This window comes from Manis javanica, chromosome 2 (genome assembly GCF_040802235.1).
Source record: "Manis javanica isolate MJ-LG chromosome 2, MJ_LKY, whole genome shotgun sequence".
Taxonomy (NCBI): Eukaryota; Metazoa; Chordata; class Mammalia; order Pholidota; family Manidae; genus Manis; species Manis javanica.
Genome location: NC_133157.1, coordinates 210,032,320 through 210,053,488, shown reverse-complemented (window position 1 = coordinate 210,053,488; position 21,169 = coordinate 210,032,320). Strand labels below are relative to the sequence as shown.

Sequence of the window (21,169 nt, the reverse complement as noted above, 5' to 3'; positions counted from 1 at the left end):
TCCTGTTTTGCCAACTTTATCTTCCCACCCTCCCTTTACCCAGAAGTCCCTCAACCCACTCTCAGTACCCCATAGAGAGTGTCAGAAAGAGCAGAGCAGTCCAGACCCTCCATCACCAGAGTGGATTTAAAGTCCTGGCGAGACTGCCCAGCATCTCTGCAGAGGAGCCGCCTGAAGCCCTTCCTGGAGGAAGAAGCCAGGCTTGCCAGCTCCACTTACCCTGGTAATTTGGATGTTGTTCAGCTGCTGCTGCCAGTGTAGAATCGTCTCCATTCGGTACACCCACATGTTGATGTTCCCGACCAGTACAGACTTGCCGACTCTCTGAACTAGTGTACATAAGGATGTGTAGAGGGTCTGGAGTAATTCCCTTATTAGTCTAATGTTTTGCTGGTCTTCAAGGACTTAAGTGGGGAAGAAAAAGAAGTAATAACAGTTATGATAGCGGAACACTCTATAAGTGGGCCTTTCTTCTTTATTCTGCTCATGTTACCTGGTACTACCTCTGGAGATACGGTTTTCTTTCTCTCTAGTATTTATTCTACACTTGGCCAAGCGTCTACCCTTGAGGTTATTGGGTAGAGTTTCCACTATCTAGGTCCCTCTTTGTTTTCTTCTCTCTAGTTTTCTACAAAGACTCTTTCTCTTTTCATTGTTCCACCAGCACCAATGACTCACCTGATCTGAAAGCAGTTTCTTTTGCCCAGAAGTGATGTTTCTTTTAGGTGGTCAGTAGTAGGAGCACGGCTCCAGGGGTCAAGAACTGGGATTCTAATCCTGTCTGGCTGACTCTGGGATTATGGGTAATCACTCTCACGGGCCTCAGCTTCCCAGTATATACAATGAGTTAGTTGAGTCAGAGAGTTCCCTCTAAAGTTCCCCTTGCTCAAATAGTTTGTGACTCTACTCTGCCTTGTACACAGTTCAATTTTCTAGGGATTTGGAATCCAGACTCTTGGTAGCCAAGGTTGGGACAGATGCCTGCACTGAGAAGCCTGAGAGGCCTACAGCAGGGCAATGCATAATCCCAATAGAAGGATAGGAGGGTGATGAGCATGAGTGGCACTCCTTTCTGAACTGGAGTCTGGTACTCCTGAAATGCATCTGGAGTTACTTAGTTCCATCACTCACGTTCCTTTAAATCTAATGACATGTCCACTTTCTTGGATCCATCTGCCCATCCCCAGGCCTATAAAAAGGGGTGACAGATTGAGAGAGAGCTCACCTTTCAGTACCACTTTTTCCAAAATGTTCATGAAGTTCTTTTGGGCAATGCCACTCAAGGATGTAAGCTGTGACTTTGCTATCAGTTCCAACAGCTGTGGATAAAAATAGAAGTTGCTAGGCTTAGAATACAGAGATATTTTTCTCCTCTAATCTTTACTTTTGAGTCACATGACACATAGATACAGACTGACGGGGAGAGATAAATGGCAGGCAGAGCCTTAATGCAATAAAAAGCAGATGTTCAAAGTGAAAGACAAATGAGGGTAATTCAAAACCCAGGAATCAGGCTGAATATTTAATTGCTTTTTCTCTTAAATATAAAGAGTTTGGCTTCAGCCAGGGTGAATTCATTCTACTTGCCCTACTCCAGCAAGTAAAGTGGAGGTATTCTGAAGGGAACAAAACCTCCGATGACCTGTGAGTGTTTGGGTTGAACATAATCACTCCCACGGGGAATTCTACCCCTACTTAACTTCTTCCTCCCGGCACCACCTGCTCTCAAGGCACCACCTAAAAGCTGATGGTCATCAGTGATGTGCACTTTCCAAGGAAGTGGCAGTTCTTACCTTGCTTATGCAGTGCTCAATAAAAATGTCTATTAATGAGAATCTTCCATTGCACTTAACTTTGTGTAGAAAGGTGAGAAAGAAATTCAGGGATATATGGTATATATACATGTTTTTGTATGGAGGTTAGGATCCTTGTAGTTCTTAGCCCTAGGTTCAAATCTTGATTTGACCACTGGTGAGCTCTGTGTCTATGGGCAACTTACTAAATTTCTTGGTGCCCCAGGTTCTTCTTCTGTCCTAATAATACTTAGAGTCCCCGAGATTGTTCAGAGCTTTAAATGAGGGAATGCATATGAAGACCTTAGCACAGTGCTGGCACAGATTTAGGTGGCAATTAAGGTTGGTTTGTTTGTTAAAGGAGTGTGTCCCATCCCTCCCACCTCCATTATCACCAAAAAAAAAAGACATAAAGATAACAATTTGTTGGTATATTCTTAGCTCAATCTTTCTTCAATAGTAAGATTATTTACAGATGTGGCAAGATTTAAAAAAATCAAAGATTTCTATTGTTGAAAAATGAAACTTTTGATTAGAAGGGCATCTTAGAAATGATTTAGTTCAGCCCATTAAATAGATGAGCAAAGTAAGGCTCAAGAGCCTAAACCTTACCAAAATACTCCCCAAAAAGTGGGAAGACTCAGCAGTCCTTCTCAACATACTTCATGCTTTCACAGTTATCAAACAAAAGAGGTTGATATAAAGTAAAAGTAATTAGTTTTACTGGAACCCAGCAGGCTCCCAAGTAAAGCTAGCCTTAGACTTAGTGTACTAGACCTAGAGACTCAAGACCACCCTACCCCCAACCCCACCCCACCACCACTTTTTACATTAAAGCTTGAATCCCTGCTCCTAGGAAACTTTCCGAGGGAGTGTCATTGCCTGGCCGAGCCCCAGCCCAGCCTCACTTGAGGTCAGTAAATACTGAGTGGGACATTGTGCTGGGCACTGGAATTAAGGCTGAGGGAACAGCAAAGTGACATTCTAAAGATGGGGCTGCAGAGGAGAACTGAAACTTTTGGCTCAAAGCCCTGGGCAATTCAAAGAACCTCTGCTTCCAAGGCATTTGTTTAAAACTTTTGTCACTGTGGAGCCCCTTAGGAGCCTGTCAAACTGTGAACAGACTTAATTTCCTGAACATAGTTTAAGTTAAGGAAAAAAAAAAAAACCCAAGCCTTTTCCTGCCTGGCTTATGTGTCACTCACGTATGCAGGGAGGGATATCTGACTGGGAGAAGAAGGCAGAAAAGGCTGGGGCTGGGTTGTTGAGATTAGTTCTGGTGACCTAAGGTTGGAAGTCAGGAGTTGACCAAGTGCCTGCTAAGAGAGGCAAAAAGTCCAAACATCAGTAGAGGTCATATCCCTGGGCAGTGACCACACTGAATGCCCTCTGCTTCTTTGGTTCAGTTCTGTCACCAACCAGCACATGATACTCAAGAGGAGTGAAAAATGGCACAAAGGGACTGGCTAAACCTTTCATTTATCTCCCTGACTAACAACAAGATTCGGAAGGCCAAGCTGATGGTCTATTAATACCCTAAGCCTCACATGACCAGCACTGAGCAAGATGAAAGAAAACAAAAGCCTTAAGTTGCTCTCTGAAGGGCAGTTGGCTGTGCACTGTGACTCATCATGGGGTGGAAGAGGGCAGGCAGAGCTCTGCCTGAAATCCAGCCAAAACCCAGGTTCCATGTGACTGCCATCTCATGAGGGTGTCAGTGTTAATCTTGTCTAAAAATGTACCAATCACAAGGACAAGAAAACTCAAAGCTATGACTATGCATTTAGGGAAAAAGCAAAAGCTCTCTGGTCTGATCCAGGTGATATTTGACTAAGGCGGAGGAGGAATATACCAGCAAAAGTGTCAATTGACAGCAGAATGACATGTCAACTACTCTTTTTAATCCTGTCTTATGAGAATGTCCCTCTTTTCACTGCCAGGAAGCTGTGGGGTCAGGAGAAAGGACCCTGTAATAGGAGGAGACCTAGATTCTCTAGCTCGGTGATCTTTACAACTGTCTTTCATGTAGCAAGTATTTCCGAGTGTCCACTCTGCCCCAGCATTGTGGTACATACATGGATATAATGATAACGACACATGATTCCTAGACTCATGGAGTTTACTGTCTCGTCTATGGTATAAGTCATTTAACCTCTCTGAACTCCAGTTTCTTCATTCCAGTTTCTGAAATGGAAATAAAAAGACTACCTACTTCACAGGTTGTTATGATAAGCAAATAAGATAAATATGTAAAAACCCACTGTAAGTACCAAATACAGGGCATATTATTATAAGGTATTATTTTTTCCCCCTCCCGAATCCCTATCTTTTAGTGAAGGTTAAAGTTGCTAGCAAGGGTTAGCAAATTTTTTCTGTAAAAGGACAGAAAATAAATATTTTATGCTTTGTGGGACACATAGTTTTTGTTGCAACTACTCAACTCAGTAGCTGTAGTGAAAAAGCCCTCTTAGATAATAGGCAAATAAATAGGTGTGGCAATGTTCGAATAAAACTTTATTTACAAAAACAGATGGGGGTCAGATTTGGCCCTAGAGCCACACTTTGCCAACTTCTGTTATAAAATAGAATTTAAGAGTGAGGGCTCCAGAGCCAAACTGCCTGCCTCAGTTTCCTCATCTCAAAATGCACATAATAATAGCACCCACTTCAGAGTGCTGTGAAGATGAAAGGAGTTCCTATAGCCCTTGTAACAGTGCCTGGTATAAAGATTATACTCTAATTATTATTCATTTTAATCATAATATAGAGAATATTACTAGGTAAAATTACTGCCAGGAGGGCATAATGAATTAGTAGGGTAACATACAGCTGGCTTAAGAGACCTTTAGGATCCCTGTATTTCAATTTTATGTATTGTCAACCAAATTCTTAAATGCTTTCAAGTTTAAAATTCCTGCCTGTCATTTTTATGTCTGTGATACATTTAATAGTTCCCTATCTGTGGATAAAAGTTAATGTTGATAGATTTTGTGACTTACATAGTTGCATCTACTATGAAGTCTTAACTTCTTACCTTGCTAACAATAATGGGTGTTTATTACATGCCAGTGGCTGTTTTTTGTTTTTTTAAATTTTATTTTGATATCGTTAATGTACAATTACTTGAACAACATTATGGTTACTAGACTCCCCCTATTATCAAGTCCCCCCCACATACTCCATTACAGTCACTGTCCATCAGCATAGTAAGATGCTATAGAATCATTACTTGTCTTCTCTGTATATACTGCCTTTCCCGTGTGCTCCCCACCTACATTATGTGTGCTAATCGTAATGCCCCATTTTCTACATTATCCCTCCCTTCCCACCCATCCTCCCCAGTCCCTTTTCCTTTGGTAACTGTTAGTCCATTCTTGGGTTCTGTGATTCTGCTGCTGTTTTGTTCCTTCAGTTTTTTCTTTGTTCTTATACACCACAGGTGAGTGAAATCATTTGATACTTGTCTTTCTCCACCTGGCTTATTTCACTGAGTATAATGCCCTCTAGCTCCATCCATGTTGTTGCAAATGGTAGGATTTGTTTTCTTCTTATGGCTGAATAATATTCCATTGTGTATATGTACCACATCTTTATCCATTCATCTACTGATGGACACTTAGGTCGCTTCCATTTCTTGGCTACTGTAAATAGTGCTGCGATAAACATAGGAGTGCATAACCAGTGGCTGTTTTAGCACTTCACATGTGTGATCGTGTTTAATCTTCAATGACAACCCAATGAGGTGGGTTCTCCATTTGATGAAAGAGGATACAGCAGTTCAGAGATGTTAAGTAACTCCCTAAAGGCAATCCAGCAGTAGGAAGGGGTGGAGCCAGGACTTGAGCCCAGATGCATCTAACAGAGAACATGCATTTTAGTAGCTCAAGGACCTCAGTTTGTTAAGGCCAATCAAATTTGCATCTACAGCCAAACTTTACCCTAAAAATAGTAGCAATATCATGTATTGTTATGTTCTGGCAAAGAATCTGGAAATTTTATATCAGTACTACATTGGGACATATAATCAGCTGTTAACATTAAGGGAGAAATAATGCCCAGAAAGTGTTAATAACATATTTGGGTTTGTCTACAAAAACCTAAAAAAACATTTAGGTTTATTTTCCATGTCAGCATAACCTATAGGCCGTAAGGTAGTCCCATGTGGAACTAATGGTAAAGAGGACAGAAATCATTAATTTTATTTCTGCGTTAAGAGAGCTGTGTGCTTAGGGGAGTAGGATTATATCTAGCAGATGACTTACCCAGTTGGATTCTTTACCCCTAAACCACAAGAGAAAAAGAGAGCAGGGGAAAAGATCTTGTTTGGGAATGCCTGTTTGTTTTCAGCTGGGCAAATTTTAACTCAGGTGCCAGTAATCTGTGGCTGTGTAAGGAAAGGTAGGCGGGCAAAGGGGGAGGAAGAGGGAGAGCTCTCGGCTCCTGATTTCCATGGTATCATTACTGTATCCAGCGTGATTTGCAGTGACTATCATGCAATACAGGAATGGTTCTGGGCTACTGGAGGAAGGGATGGTGGTCACCACATGCCAAACCACATCCTTGCCCTTGAGCTTTGGCTCATGCTAGTTTTGGAGCAAAAAAACTAGTTGCAAGCAATATCATATAACGAATCTTGGAGCAAATATCAACCACAGTTTGAAGTGATGTGTGGAACATGAATGGGCAGAAGACAGAGTTTCCTCCTATCTTCCTGTACCCACAGAAAAAGCAAATTTCTTATCTTTTCTTCCTTTGGTTTATCATAGCATTCATACTTTAAAAAATACATCAGTCATGTCACTTCTCTGCTTGAAACCCTCAAATGGCTTCCCTTTGCATAGAGAAAAAAAATCTGAACTCCTTTCCATGACTGGCAAGGTCCTCCCTGATCTGGTACATGTCCCTTCTCCAGCTTCATTTTGTACAGTGCTTCCCCAACTCATTCTGCTCTGGCCACACAGCCCACCTTTGGTTCCCTGCACAGGCTCAGCTCACCCCCACCTCCCTTTGTCTTTGCTGTGCCTTCACATGATGGCTCTTCCCACCCTTCGCATCTCAGTTCAGATGTGGCCTGCTCAGGGGGACCTTCCCAGACCATCCTCCATGGAGACCTCCCAGTCACCATCTTTATCTTACTATGGTTCCACTGTTCTTCTCAGTTCCATTTATACATAACTGAAATGATCTTGTTTATGTACTTGTTGATTGTCTAATTGGGATAGGACCCTTAAGACAGCAGGGGTTGTTTTACCACTCTACCCCAGCCTGGCAACAAGGGAGGCACTCAACCAATATTTATTTTCTAAAACATTTCTCTGTTAGACTCAAGGAGTGTTATGGCTGGAAGGGACTTGGGAAACAGTATAGCCAAATTCCTCCTCTAGAGGTGAGGAGGTTCATGATAGTCAAATGACATAGTCAAGGTAAATGGTAGATGGTCTGGAATGTTGGGCTGGTATTCATATGGGGTCCAGTCCCCAGGAAGAGATTACTTATGATGCAAACATAACACAAACACTTTCCAGGAGGGCAGGCAGCTGAGATCTAGAGGAACACTAAATAATTGGGGTTTCAAAAGCATCATTAAAAGCAACCGCTACCCTTTCTGTCAGTTTGAGACAAAAACCACGCTGAGCTTAATGAAGAGACTAAGCCCAAGCATACTCTATCTTGCAGAGAGTATTGTTAAGAACATAATTTATCCCTAAATTCCATTTCCTGTGACAGTGGGCTCTGCAGTTTCAATTATATGTCTGATTGGAAAACATTCCACAGGATTATCAAGGTAGGGAAGAAGCTTCAAGAAGCCTCTGTGATTTCTCACATGCTCAATACCCAGGCCAGGTAGCCACAAAACAACTGTCTTTTGCAATGAACTCTTGGTTACATTGGGTAGTGCCTCTGCACCAATGGTGTGTACTTCCTTATTTACTCAATGGGTAGCAGATTTAAAACCTGGAAAGTTTTGTCCTGACTTTGAGCTTGAACACTGACAGGTTGGAAGAGAGAAGATTTCAGCTACATTAATAATCTTCACGCATGTCAAGATTGGGTAAATATTATTTGCAAGTGAAACATCTCTCTAACCAAGGGCATTAAAATCCTAAGAAGGAGGGCCAAGTTTACACAAATTAATTGTATTCTCAGCTGAGAGAAACTTGCCTTTTTGTCTTCCATCCATCCCATGTATTTTTGAACTTGCAGTGGCGTCTTACTCCCTGTTGCATCAACCTAAGCAGCTCTGTTGGCCTCAGTGATCCTGCTGAAACCCTCTCTACTCCAGCACTCTCTACAGTCCCCTGAGGTTGGCTATCACATTGCTCTTTACCCCTGGCCCACCATCCCTTCCCTCCACTTCTGTCCTTTCCCATCTCCTGGTTTCTGCTCATGCCAGTTTTCCCTGCCAAACCTTCCTCACCTCTCTACCTCACCAAATCCTGGCCATGCCTCACAAGCAATTTGTGCTGCTATCACTTCCTTGCGGTTGGAGAACTCTTCCTTTAGTACTCAAGGACCCTTCAGATCCAAGCTTACAGGTACTTAAAGTACACCTCTCTTATCCTCAAACAGAGCAACTTAGAGTATAGTGTCAAATGCTCTCAGGAACATCCCTTCTCGGATAAGAAAAAATTAAGTGCTGAATTGGCACTTGAAACTCAGCTCACCTATCCAATTTAGCATAGTCCTTGCATAATAAGCACCTGACTTAGCCTAGAAGCTAGGTAGAATTCTAGTGTTAAATATATTTCTGGGCCCATGGTGGACTATGTTTAGATTCTGAGTTCTCAAGAGCAAATTTATACAAATGGGCATCCCTTTGATCCAGCAGTCTCCAAAATGGGGTAGGAGAGAAAATCAGGTGGGAAAATCATAATACATCTGTCTTTATATTTTCATCTTTAACTTCTATGTTTGTGTGTTTTCTAATGCCTGTAATTAGAAACCTAACCAGAGGATAGTAATGACAAGTGATGCTGAGTGCTCACCTTGTACCAGGCACTGTTCAAAAGCCTGAGATTCAGTTTAAATTCTCACAGCAACACGATGGGGTAGATACCATTGTTAGCACCCTTTATAGGTCTATGTACAAATGAATACACATAAATTGAGAATATATACTTAAATGACTTATTTACTTAGTAGTCCATGAGTCAAAAACACCATTGTTCTGGGCTCTCAGTCACCATCAGGTAACCCCACATCTCTCCTACTTCTGCAAGCACCCCATTACTTCTGCAGTTACATAGACTTCCCCACTTTTTCAGGTAGCTGCCACTTCTGAATGCATGCCCTTGCTTCTGTGGGCACTGTAGGATCTGCTTGCCTGAATGCTTATTATGATTGAGAAGGCCAGGAATGCCAAGGGGTGCGAACTTTCTCCTGTGAAGTCATTCGCAGCCTAATCAGCACTCATGAAGGACCTACCTGTGCCCCCAATGTTCCTGTCGCGCAGTGGAATCACAATTTCCCCCCAGTTCTGTGAGTCATTCTCAGATGGGCTCAGGGCTCTGTTCTCTTGACTTCACTGCCATTGTGGCAGCTGACCTCTTTCTCTCCATTCCAGCTTTACAGTCCCAATGGAAAGAGGTACCACAGTTTTTAAGACCCAGGTAACAGGGGCCACCCTCTGTTGAGAAAGGCTACCGAGTGTGTGCAGTAGCAAATTAACGCAAGGTCTCTGTGGCAGAGGGACCTGGAGACGGGGCCAGGCTGCTCATGTACATCATGCCCCACTAGGGGTTTGGCAGCAGCACGCCCTTAATTTAAGGCATTGCTTTTGAATGTGAGTCACAGTGCCATATTTGAGCCTTTCGTTTGCCAAACCACCAGTCAAGTTAAACTAAAACATATTTTTGGAAAAGGCTTTTAGTGGTGGTAGAAATGCAGTAACTTGCAGGACACATTCAAATGGACATAGGGTGGTAATGCAGGAAAGAATAAGAATTTGTACTGGTTGAGGTTGTGATATGCTTTGCTGCAGAGGGACAGAGAGTGGGGTTGCAGGCTTTTGTTCTTCCTTCCTGATCTGCTAGCACATTTGGGTCAGTTCGTTCCCATCAGGAAACCCGGTGCTCAAGGTTCTCCAGGACCCTTCTGGCTCAAAGATGGCATGTACAGTTATTGTGTATTTGGCCACATTATTATCCCACTGAGCTGGGAGGACCACATCAAAAGTCATCCTAGCACTAAAGCATTAAAGCCCTCTATTTAAGACCCCAGTAAGCAAAATATTAACATTTGGGCTCCCAAGTAGTTTCTGAACTGGCTCGCAAACTTAAAAGCATACTGGGATTGTCAGGAGGATAAATTTAATTAGCAATGCCTGGGGGCCACCCTCAATAATTAAATCAGGCATTCCCGAGGAGTGCTTCTGCAGATGAAGCGTCGAGGGTGATTCTAACTGCAGCCAGGGTTGAGAACCATTGGGCCACAGCAGGTTCACTTCAGAGAGCTGGGAGTGGCTTTGTGGTCTCAGAAGCCATCTCCTAGTTTACTGGAGACCTGCTTTCTCTGCTGGCCTCTCTGTGCCCTGGTGAGTTAGTCAGCTTCCACCTTCTCATGGTTACCAAGTTCCAGGCCACCGCTGGCCCAGCCCCTGGAATCCTCGCCAGCTCCCCAGGGAAATTTCCAAAATGTGTTGGTCTTGAGGCATATGGTGTAAAACAACTTCTTAAATGGCCTTTCCTAAATGGGCACATTGCTGCTTCTAAAGAGTTTAAATCATGATTAAAACATACAAAGTTGTATTTAAACATTGGCGGGTGTGTAGAGACAATGAGAATAGCTTGATGCCAATTAAAATGAGGTACAAATGCTATATAAAAACTTCTCTAGTTTATATTCAAAATTTTTGATTCCAAAAATTTGACAAAATGTTCATATTTATTGGCAAAAATTATAAAATTTTGAGATAGGAGTATCAGCCATCTCTTTTTTTCCCTCTGCATGTCTCTTTTTTGGAAGATGACAGCTGGCATGAACACAATACATTTTTTAAAAACGCACTTTGGCTTTAAAGAAATTAAAAAAAATTTTTAAGGCCTTCAAAGTGGGTTTGATTTCTTACTGGAACCAAGGAATCATTGTAATATTAAGAAACCATTAGGTCAAAGTAGTAAGCTGGGATAACATACTGGCAAGCTACTTTGCAAAGTTGGTTTAAGGATAAGAAGAATATATGAGAAGTGTATTGAGTTCCTTAGAAGAAAACCCTTAAAACGTGGTGTCTATCATTAAAGTGTTTTAAGCTCTTTATAAAAATAACATATTATTTCTCAAATTACAGAGGGCTGTAACAGTGAAGGGGAAAAAAAGATTGTTCCTTCCAAAATAGAATGTTTTTCCACTATTTCTGAACCTAACAACTTTGAAGACATTCAGCAGTTTCTGTAACTTCAAAGATTATTTAAGGGAAAGCACTCATGATGTATTTTGTAATTAGATACTATCAGACACAAGTTCTCTGTGCGGAGTCTTAATCAAGTGCAAGATTCCCCACTAATTATTCTTTAAGTAGAAAAACATTTTCATCAGTTCAATTGACAAGGCATTTTAGGGAGAATCAGCATTAGTAAGTAGGTAATAATAAGTATTAGTAGCTGACTTGAAATAATAGATCCTGCTCTGCAGAGTATTTTCACAGACAATATATTACTGAATTGCATGCTACCTGTGAAGTTGAGATTATTCTAAGTCCCCTTACAGAGGGCAAGCTGAATCTTAGGCTGACATTGCTTGAAAGTGGGGGAGCTAGGATCTGATCTCTGGCCATTTTACTTTTGATCCTTTGCTCACATAGTGTATGGACTCTAAGACTGCCCAGATTTCAGATCCCGATTTTGTTGCTTATGTAGCTTCATGACCTTGGACAAATTGTTTTACTGTGGGGCACCTCCATTTGTTTAAACAGATAATAAAAGTACCTACACTTCATAGAGTTAATGAAAGGAGAAAGGTGATAATGCACATAACTGCATGAAATAGATTTTCACTATTATCCTATTTTATTTCTTGTGAAAGAGAAAACAGGTAGAAAGGAGAACCATCTAAAAACTATTTTGTAATCAAGACATCAGACCTGGTGCCTTCCTCTAACACCTAGGAGATGGAAACTATTCATATTCTTAGCAACAGAGTTTCCTGATCTTCCTGGGCTTATGTCCAGCCTGGACTGGGTTGCAGGGCACAGTGACCTCCCGGATGTGGCAGAGTCACACTGAATGACACAAACATTGCGTCAAGAAGGTCTCATTTTCATCCCTTTTGAATTGGAATAAGGGCTCAGCTGAAGAGTGGACAGGTCTACTCAGAACTTCTAACCTACAAGGAGGCCTGGGTTTTTATCAGGTCAGCTGGGACAGCCAGGCCTGCATCTGCCCAGATGAAAGGTGAATGGTCCAGGCCTCAAGGGGGCTTGAATGTCATGGCTCTGGCTGAGCCTTTGCAATCATCTGACTCAGTGACCTGGCACTGAGAGGCACAACCACCCAGGAAGAAGAAAATGCCCAAACAGCCAACACCCGCGGGGTAAATTCCCTCCAGTTTCTGCACCTAAAATCCAAACGGCTGCTATCTCCCAGGCTGCACCACTGACGAAAATGCACAAGGGAGCTTACAGGGGAAACAGCCACAATAAGCCAGTTAAAAAGAATCACGGACCTGAAGGTCATAGACTTACTTGCTTTACTGCCTTTATCATTAATATTTTGCTAGAAGGTCATTAAAAACTTTTTTTTTTCCAACATTGGGTTTAAAATGGAAAGCAAGGGACTCAAGTAGTTTCAAGCTTTCAGTGAATATAGGACTGAATTCTGTTGTCATGTGGGGGTGGGATCTTAGGGAGTCATGGGAAAGAAGCACTGAGGTGCTTTGAACTCATCGGTTTTGTGGCCTAAACCAAGAATGCCTGGGGGTCACCTAGTCACCTAACACAGGACAAGGAGGAGGACAATTGTGAGATCAACCAGAGATGCAGGAGGTTTTTAAAACAAGCCCAGGTGCTTTGTGGCTCGCTTAGTGCTGGGCCTCAGCCCTGGCTGCCTCCAACGGTCTCCCATTTATCCGCGGGGCTGGGAGTGGCTCATGGAAGTATTACATAGGCCTTGTCAGTCACGGCTGGTCTCATGAACATCCTAATGGGATCCAAGTAAGAACCTGGACTACCTCAGGGGAGGGGGAATGGAGGAGTCCATTTTCTGCTTTCTTCAACATTCTCAGGGTCCTAAGAAGTTATTTACTGGGGGAAACTTCTTCAAGACAACCTGGAAAGACACTTCAGCTTGAGAGTCGGGATAGTCTATGGAGACTTACCCGTACAACGTAGTTAAACCTTCTGGAATCTAGAATGGCAGTTGAGAAGTCCAGCCTGTTGAATGCTTCCCCCAAAGTGCAATATCCATGGCGCTGGATGTGGAAACAGGGTGCAGAGGTCACTCTCCAGAACAATCTGCCTGGATTCTACTGAAATGCTTGATGACTGACTTAGGCAGCCTATGGCCATTTGCTTCTTTCCTGTGCCAAGATAAGCTCTTTCAGGGTGCCTGCCCCCCGTGAGCCTCAAAGATGGATAGTATGGTGGCTGCTTTAGTCATGTCAAACACCCTTCTTCATGTACCAAGTTGGGGCCCTTGTTCTCTGCATGCACTAGAAGGGGAAAAATCACAAGTAGTTGCTTATCTAGGAAAGGTTTGGAGCTCGATATATGACGTGTGAGCTGATGATGGTCAGTCACTGTAGCATACTCCTGGGAGGAGAATTAGACCCTTTGCGTCAACTCCGCCGCCTTGCACCACTTTTCTTGCTGTGATCATCAGCAGTGTTTTTAAGGCTTCATGAGGAAGCAAAAAAAGTTTTGATCTTTCACCTATGACCACATAAGGAACTGGGAGTAGAGAGCCCTGAGTCAGTCCCAGTTCTGCTCTGAGTAATCTGGATGGTTTTGGGTGTATCACTGGCCCTTTCAGGGCCTTGAGAGGGAACTAGATGTTCACCAAGGTCCCTGACAGTGATAGAAATTCTATCGTTCTGCCTTCATCCTAACTATCTAAGCACATGTCTGAGCAGAGAGAAGATGTACACAAAAGGGCTTTATAAAGTGCCATTAAAATGTAGTTATTAAAATGTCTTTTCCAGGGCTATACCTTAACTGAGTTGAAGTCTGAAGAGATCTTAGAACAAGGGAGAGGCACTATCCTGAGGGAAAGGCCAGGGCTTCATAGTAATGCATTTGAGATGGTATATCATCTTTACAAAGCACTTTTACACACACTGTCTCACTGGATGACTGGGAAGTCCACCTAGTCACCTCTCTACAGAGATAGCCCCAGACTTTGGTGGTTGGCTGGGTAGTGGGCTGCTTGCCACCACCACCCACACCCAAGAAGACAGTCATGATTTGAAGTAATATTGTTGCCAAATATCCCCCTACCTTATGGGGAGGGGCATAAAGCTACACATACTCTTTAATAAGTAGATGGATGCTCACCTCTTTAGTACTTCCTTTGTGAACATAGATCCATTTTTCTTGGTGGAAATCTACAGAGACAAAGAAAAAAAACAAAACAGAGCAAAAAAAAACACACAGTTTTAAAATTTGCAACATGCCAAGATTTTAAACTAACTTCTTTTTCATTTATTCAAAAGTGCAAAAAGTTTGACAAAAAATACAAAGACTCTACTGACAATCTAAGAGGATGCAAATGCCTAATTTCTGCAATGTCTAAATGCTGGAGTTAATATACTTTGTCTGAAGCACTCCAAATCTTTGATAGATTTAGTATACCAAAGCTCCCAATTGGAAAACATCAAATACTCAAGTACAAGGTTGTTTTAAATGCCAAGCCTACAACTTATACAAGGCCATAAAAAGTAGAAATGAAACAGAGAGCATGAGGAAACCAAGCAGTGCAGATGGATTAAACTAAAGATCTGTAATTCCTTCTTATTAATAGAACTCTACTCTTACATACAGCATCTAGAAATGTTAATAGTGCTTATATGAGGAAAGAGGGAGACACAAATCTATTTTCAAAGCCTCAGAACACAGTACAAAAAAATGAAAGCACGCACTGGAACTGACTCAGCTGAGTGATCATTGTATAATGACTAAATTAACTATGTCAACTGTAAGTGACAAGCAGGGGAAAAAAAACACCTCAGCTAGCAACTGACTTATAAACAAGATGATAAAGAACACATTAATCTTGCTCATAAAATGCACAGCCAGGTTTCTGAGTGTAAAGATCCCAGTAACCTCTGTCAATGACACAGTAAACATTAAAGCAGATGTCTAACATTTGAGGTGTGATTTTTTTTTTTTCAAAAAACCAATCATAACGATCTTCAAATAGCTTTCTTCTTTAGTTCAAAACAAAGGGCTTACACTGAGTTTTGGTTTTGCTGTTCATCATGTCCTTCTTTCTCTTCTTGGCTGCCACATCATAGTTCAGGCTGTTGAAAAGATTCTCCTTATTGTACACTTCCTTGTTGCAGTAACTAGGGATACCAGAAGACAAGAGGGGATGAGCTGTAACAGCTATACTTTAATATGAGCTGTTTCTATAAATAACCTACTGGGTTATAAAACACAAACATACATGCTTCTCAAACAAAACAATAAAAATCTCTCAAGAGAAGTGTATATAGGCACAGACTTCCCCCCTTTTAGGGTGAAATATTATCAGATATCTGTGGAAGGCAGGGATGGGGGCTTCTACTTCTTTTGAATTCTCAACAGTGCCTGCCATTGTAATTTGACACACAGCCATGCACTCTTTAACTAAGGGCAATGCAGGATACTACAATATTACTTTAAGCAAAATGGTGAATGTGGGGTGAGAGGGAGGAGGGGGGAAGGGTGATTACTGGATTCACTGTAGTACACAATGCCTTCATTTTGCACAAACATCCACTCTAAGCTGCCTTTTTCTTTTATTGAAGTATTAATACACAATCTTACATTGGTTTCAAATGTACCATACAGTGGTTCAACAAGTTATCCACATTATAAAATTCTCATTCTCTGTAGTGCAGTTACTGTCTATCAACATAGATGTTACAGAATCATTGACTGTTCTCCAGGCTGTACTATAGTCCCCGTGACCAACTTATATTGTGATTGCAAAGTACTGTGCCTCTTTACCCCCTCACACTCCCTGCCAGCCTGGCCCAACCCCTCCCCCTTGGTAACCACTAGTCAATTCTCTAGTAGGCTCTATGAGTCTACTGCCTAAGCTGCCTTTGAAAAAACAGCTTTATGGAGATATAATTCACTGTTTAAAGTGTACCAAAAGTTCTTTTAATGATCATGCTTCTATTATGCCTTTAAAACATGATCCCATTTACAAAAATCTGACTTACAAACTCCATTTCTAGGAGATATTTGGTGGATAATGCTAGTTGTTTAGGTTGCATGTAATTCCTTGACTAACACTAGGCATCCTTCTGCGAGGTGAAGACCTTGGGTCCTAAATGAAACAAGCTGGACACAATTCATAAATGTATAAGGGTGAAAAGACAGAACTGCCTAATTCACAGGTTTCTGAGGATGCAAGGTTCAACTTGGGCCTGGTGCATATTTCCCTCAGCAGGCTGAGCTATCATTTGGGGGCTAAGTACTATTATATTATATAATGCAACTTCAGAGTAAATCTTAGGTGAGTTTCCACAGAAGGGATGCAGGAGAAATACTGAGATCTAATGAGAAGATAGGTTCTTCTCAGGGTATGTTTGCACAAGGCAGGATTTACAACACCAACCAGTAAAACGTAAATTAGGGTTTTTTTCTTACACCACCCATATGTTGGAGTCCTTTAAATTTCTGAGTTTCTCTACTGAATTTAAAATGCGATTGATTTATATCTTTTTTGGACATATATCTGTTGGGTAAAATGAGGTACATTGGCACTTCTTCATTCCATGAACATTTTATAAATGGTAAATAAGAAAAGAGGGTCTGAAAAAATTTCCGGTATCTATTACAATAGTCTCTCAACTAGCACTTTAATAAGTACAGTAAGTATCTTGCTAAAATGCTTACTTGTGATATCACCAACAATATACTCACTGTTCCTGGACCCACAGGGATAAGCTCGATGGCTAATCAGTCATTTGTTAATCTTCCCTTGTAAGGCCAAGCTTGATACCATCTACTGAGTTTCTTAATATCGTTAGCTGTATCCTTTTCATTCAGGGAAACAGAATATTTTTAGGTTTCACAGAGATTACTGCAGAAATGTCCTCTCTTAGAGGTACTTTCTTAAGCCAAGAGTGAATGTTTGGGGCCAGGCTTTGTGTCACACTGGAGTGTCTGTCTGTCCACTTGCGTGATGAAAGGGGTACAAAACCACCAACCAGTTATCTGCCCCAAGGTCAAGAGGAAAAGAGGGGCAGAAAAAAGGGAGAGAAGAACTCTGAGTCCTTAAAACTAACTTAAGAAATTTCAGGAGAAGGGAAAAAGAAGATCATTTGATTGGTCCAAATGTGCCAAAGTGGAGAACAGCTTTAGAAAGCAAAGTTAGGACATTTTGTATGTAAAAATACCCCACGAAGGCTTATTTTTAAAGGAAACACCCACACCCACAAAATCGTACAGTCCAAATTCCACATATAGAGAACCATAAAACGAAGCTGTCTTATTCTCAATCACACATGCAAGGTTTAGTGGAAAATTTTCAGAGCCTGGTCCATAGATTGTGGCCATTCCTTAGAAATTTTAAATATTTACATTTCATCTTATTCTTTTCTAATTGAAAACATTCCTCAAAGGAATTTGAGCACTTGCTTTCTTCACAGAAATGACAATAACCTGCTTTAAGCCCAAGTGACTCATTTCCAAAGCTAGCTTAAGAAGAATTTGACATAATTGATGATGCTCTCCCACTGTAGAATGTAGAAAAGCTTTAACCAAAGAGAAACCTTGTACTTTTCACTTGGTTATTAGGTTTTGGACTCCAGAGGTGGGGCCTGGAAGGAAGGGCTATGGGTTTATTTGTGTTGCCTACTTATGTTTTCTTTTAAACCATAATCCATTCTGTTAGAGGCTATTTTGAGAGTTTAATTATGTCTATTTCAAAGAAATGCAAAGCCAATGGAAAATTACAACTGAAAATTTAACAGGAAAAGCTACCACCATTTAGGAACTGTGACATTTACATTTTTTTTAAATAAGCAAAACCATGTTAAGAAGCTGCTTTCCTCATTAAATTCAGTAATAGCTAGTAAGTTGCTATTTGTAGTCAGTTCTTACTAATCTTGATTTTTATAGGCCTAGGCCTAAAATAAGAAAAAAAGACCTCTCCCAGCCCTATATTATTGTTACACACATACCAATATACTTAAAAAAAAAAAACTTTAGACAAGGTGGAAAGATTTCAAAATCAGAGCATTTTTGGCAGCAGAGATAAAGGAACAGCAGAAAAAAACATGAAGCCCTCAGGCCATTTAAGAAAGCTGTGGCCTGCTCCACAGGGTTTAGCTACAGATTATAGCCAATGAGATTTTATGCTAGTTTGCTCCATTACATACACAAGTCATCAAACTCACATGACTGGTACCTGAATTGTTCTCGTAAAACAAACAGCCTACTGTATAAAGCTTTTGAAACAGTGCCTTGTACACAGACAGTAAACACTCATAAAAATCTTAATTATTATTATTATTTTCTTATGCACTACTCATCCAGGCCACCCAGGTGGACCTCCAGCTTCCTGGTTCACCCTCAGCTATACTGGAAAGCAACACTCAAGGTTTCAACTGCAGTACTGTAGGCTTGGAGACAGTGGCTCAGGAACAGAAAGCTGACATTACTCATCCTCAGGGTAGGATGGGCCTAGGACAGGGCTTGTTGGTGATAAGGGCTTGCCTGCTGCCTCTGCCACCACTTCCTTGAAGCATTCTTGGATCACCCAATTCATGCCGAGCTGTTTCCTTGAATTTTTAATCTGCCAACGCAATTTAACACTTGTCATCCTCTTCTACCTTACATAGTTTCGATTTTTTAACAAGGGGTGCTGTTTAAATGTATCTGAAATTCTCCCATGACTCACTTTGGGGCACTCAGCTGCAATGGGCTTTGTAACATTTCTGCTGCTGGCAGGGCTCCAGGACTAAAGAGGGAATGGCCAACAGAGTCCAGAGAAGGTGTGCTTCAACACTAAACGCTATCCCCAGGTTGGAACACACCAAACGCACCCTTCATCCCCGACTCTTGCCCGTTCTGGCAGCTCACAGAACCGTGTGTGGAATTGGAGCAGAGCACCCTGCCCCTGTAGGCCTCTGTTTCACATGCTCTCTACCCCTTTTGAAAGGGCTTGCCTTTTGTTTTCTCCCAACAGGAGAGGCATTCATCTTCACCTGTGTAGGCAGGTACCCAGCCCAAACCTGACATCACAGAGAAACATCACCAAGACTGAAAAGAGTGGGGATATCTGAGACTACAGACCCAGGTCTCAGAAGGCCAGCTGCTTTTAAGAAGTTGGCAGACTATGCATGCTAAGTAGGGAAAGGATTATTTACAATTGCTGGGGAGAAAAATACTCCAAAAACAAACAGCTAGCTGCTCTGCTAGAAGCTACGGAATGATTCCTAAACTCTGACTCATCGAAGAGCCACAGGTGGTCACTCTACCCCTTGGTCACCTTGGTGATAATGATGGGGCAGTGCCCAGCGAGAGGTCAGAAAGGAGGTTCACAATGGGCACAAGGGGGTGGTAAGCTACCTGAGCCCAGCCTCGGTTAAACTTTCGTGGTAAGTTAAAACCATCTTCAGGTTTCCCACGCTGTGGAGAGAGAGGCACCACTACATGCTTCTAAAGGGGAGTGATACCAGCTTATCTCCCGGAGCAGATGCAGTGGGGATCTGTGTACAAACCAGAGGCTCTGCAGTTTGCATCCTCGCCTGCTGAAACCAGTGATCTGGTTTTGCACTGAGAAGCATCTTACAGTTACATTTGGGTGAGCCTTGTGACACAGGTGAGCAGATCATTTCTGCACCTCCCTAGTAAGAACCTGAACTGTTATAAAGGAATAAAGGAAAAAGACCAAAATATTAGATCATCCATCCTTAGGAAGGAGGAAGGAAGGAAGCTTCTACTTGACTAAAACAGAAGGAAGTTTCCAGTCCAGGGAAAATAATTTAGGCATAATTGGTAACTTGAGTACCTAAGATTAGTCTAGGGACAGCAGATGGTCTTTTAATTTCTCTGTAAGCAAATTATCTCATTTTCCATAAATAAGATTTCCCTGTAATGCTCCCAAAACTCCCCAGGGACTGACCCAAAGTATCTTTAACATGAAAGTCAGTATGGTCTTGTCTCTCCTGACACTGACCGACCCCCCCAAATTAAAAACTTTGTTTTTTTCATTAGAAGGCAAAAGGAGTTTGATGCTTTACAAATCACAAACAGATGGGGGTATCGGGGTGCTGGAGGTCATCACAATAACCCTATTTTCTTGAGAGTTTTCCTAAAATTGAGCACCAAGGGCTCAACCAAACCATCACTGGTAAATCTCAGTAAGTGGGAACTTGGCCCAATTACAGAACTCTCAATTGAAGTAAATTTAAGGGCTGGAGGACCACATTTTAAGCCAAAGCCAGAGAAAAAGGCACCCAAGGTGACTGGGCTGCACGGATCTCCTCTGGACCTACGTTCACTGCTCTCCTCACATGCCCCAAATGGCAAGGATCTGGAACTAACTGTTGAGATACCTGACTGACAGATTCCAGACCACGAAACTTACTAGTTGGCACTTCTGTGTTATTAGGGAAGCAGAGCACCAGTTTAGTGGACCTCAGCGGACCTGAGATTTTACACCAGGCTGACGGAGGCTCGGGTGGGACCTCGAGTCCAGGGACTTGCCGGAACCAGGTGGGCTTTTCTGCAGTTGACAGCATCACCTGAAATGGGGGGCACACTTACTGTACTAAGAAAATGCATCGAAAGGGCCACTGAGGAACCAAGTGCAAATGCTTCGTTCTCCCAGCAGCAGAAGGCCTGTGGGTTTCATTCCCTGCCTCCCTTCCCTCCTCCGCAGCTCCTAGTTATAACCAGTGCTGGCAAGTCCGCCCCGTAGGCGCTGGAGCCCCAGGGCCCATCTGGCCGCGTCTTCCTGGTTACTCATGCCCCGTGCCCACTCCGTGGTCGCCAATGTGTGGGAAGAGCCGGAGGTGCTCCGGGCGGGACCCGTGTTCAATTCTGTCACCCGGTTCGTGACCACAGGGCTCGGGCGCTCCGAGTCCCGCCGTTCCGGCGGTGAAAAGCTCAGCCCGCGGGCCCGCACCCCCGCACACGCAAACTGCGCAACTCCAGTGCCCTGACCGCAGGGGACCCTGAGTTTGACCACTGCAGACAAAACCTGCATTTGTCGTCAGATACTCAC

The 21,169-nt window shown here is 42.4% G+C and overlaps 1 protein-coding gene and 1 long non-coding RNA gene across 5 annotated transcripts in view; one reads left to right on the top strand and one right to left on the bottom strand.

Moving 5' to 3' along the window:
• Positions 1 to 21,169, top strand: part of LOC108409632 (uncharacterized) — a 192,278-nt gene that overhangs the window by 61,424 nt on the left and 109,685 nt on the right. The window lies entirely within an intron of this gene.
• Positions 1 to 21,169, bottom strand: part of FBXO32 (F-box protein 32) — a 29,448-nt gene that overhangs the window by 7,628 nt on the left and 651 nt on the right. For 2 of the 3 annotated variants that reach the window (XM_037003637.2, XM_037003638.2), the window contains exons 2-6: positions 15,175 to 15,287; positions 14,278 to 14,327; positions 13,104 to 13,196; positions 1,226 to 1,319; positions 220 to 404 (exon numbers count right to left, since the gene is read on the bottom strand). In XM_037003637.2, coding sequence (XP_036859532.1) covers positions 220 to 404; positions 1,226 to 1,319; positions 13,104 to 13,196; positions 14,278 to 14,327; positions 15,175 to 15,287 — 535 coding nt within the window. Of the gene's footprint in view, positions 1 to 219; positions 405 to 1,225; positions 1,320 to 13,103; positions 13,197 to 14,277; positions 14,328 to 15,174; positions 15,288 to 20,530; positions 20,553 to 21,169 lie in introns of those variants that run through there. The other variant, XM_073230108.1, reaches the window with a different exon arrangement.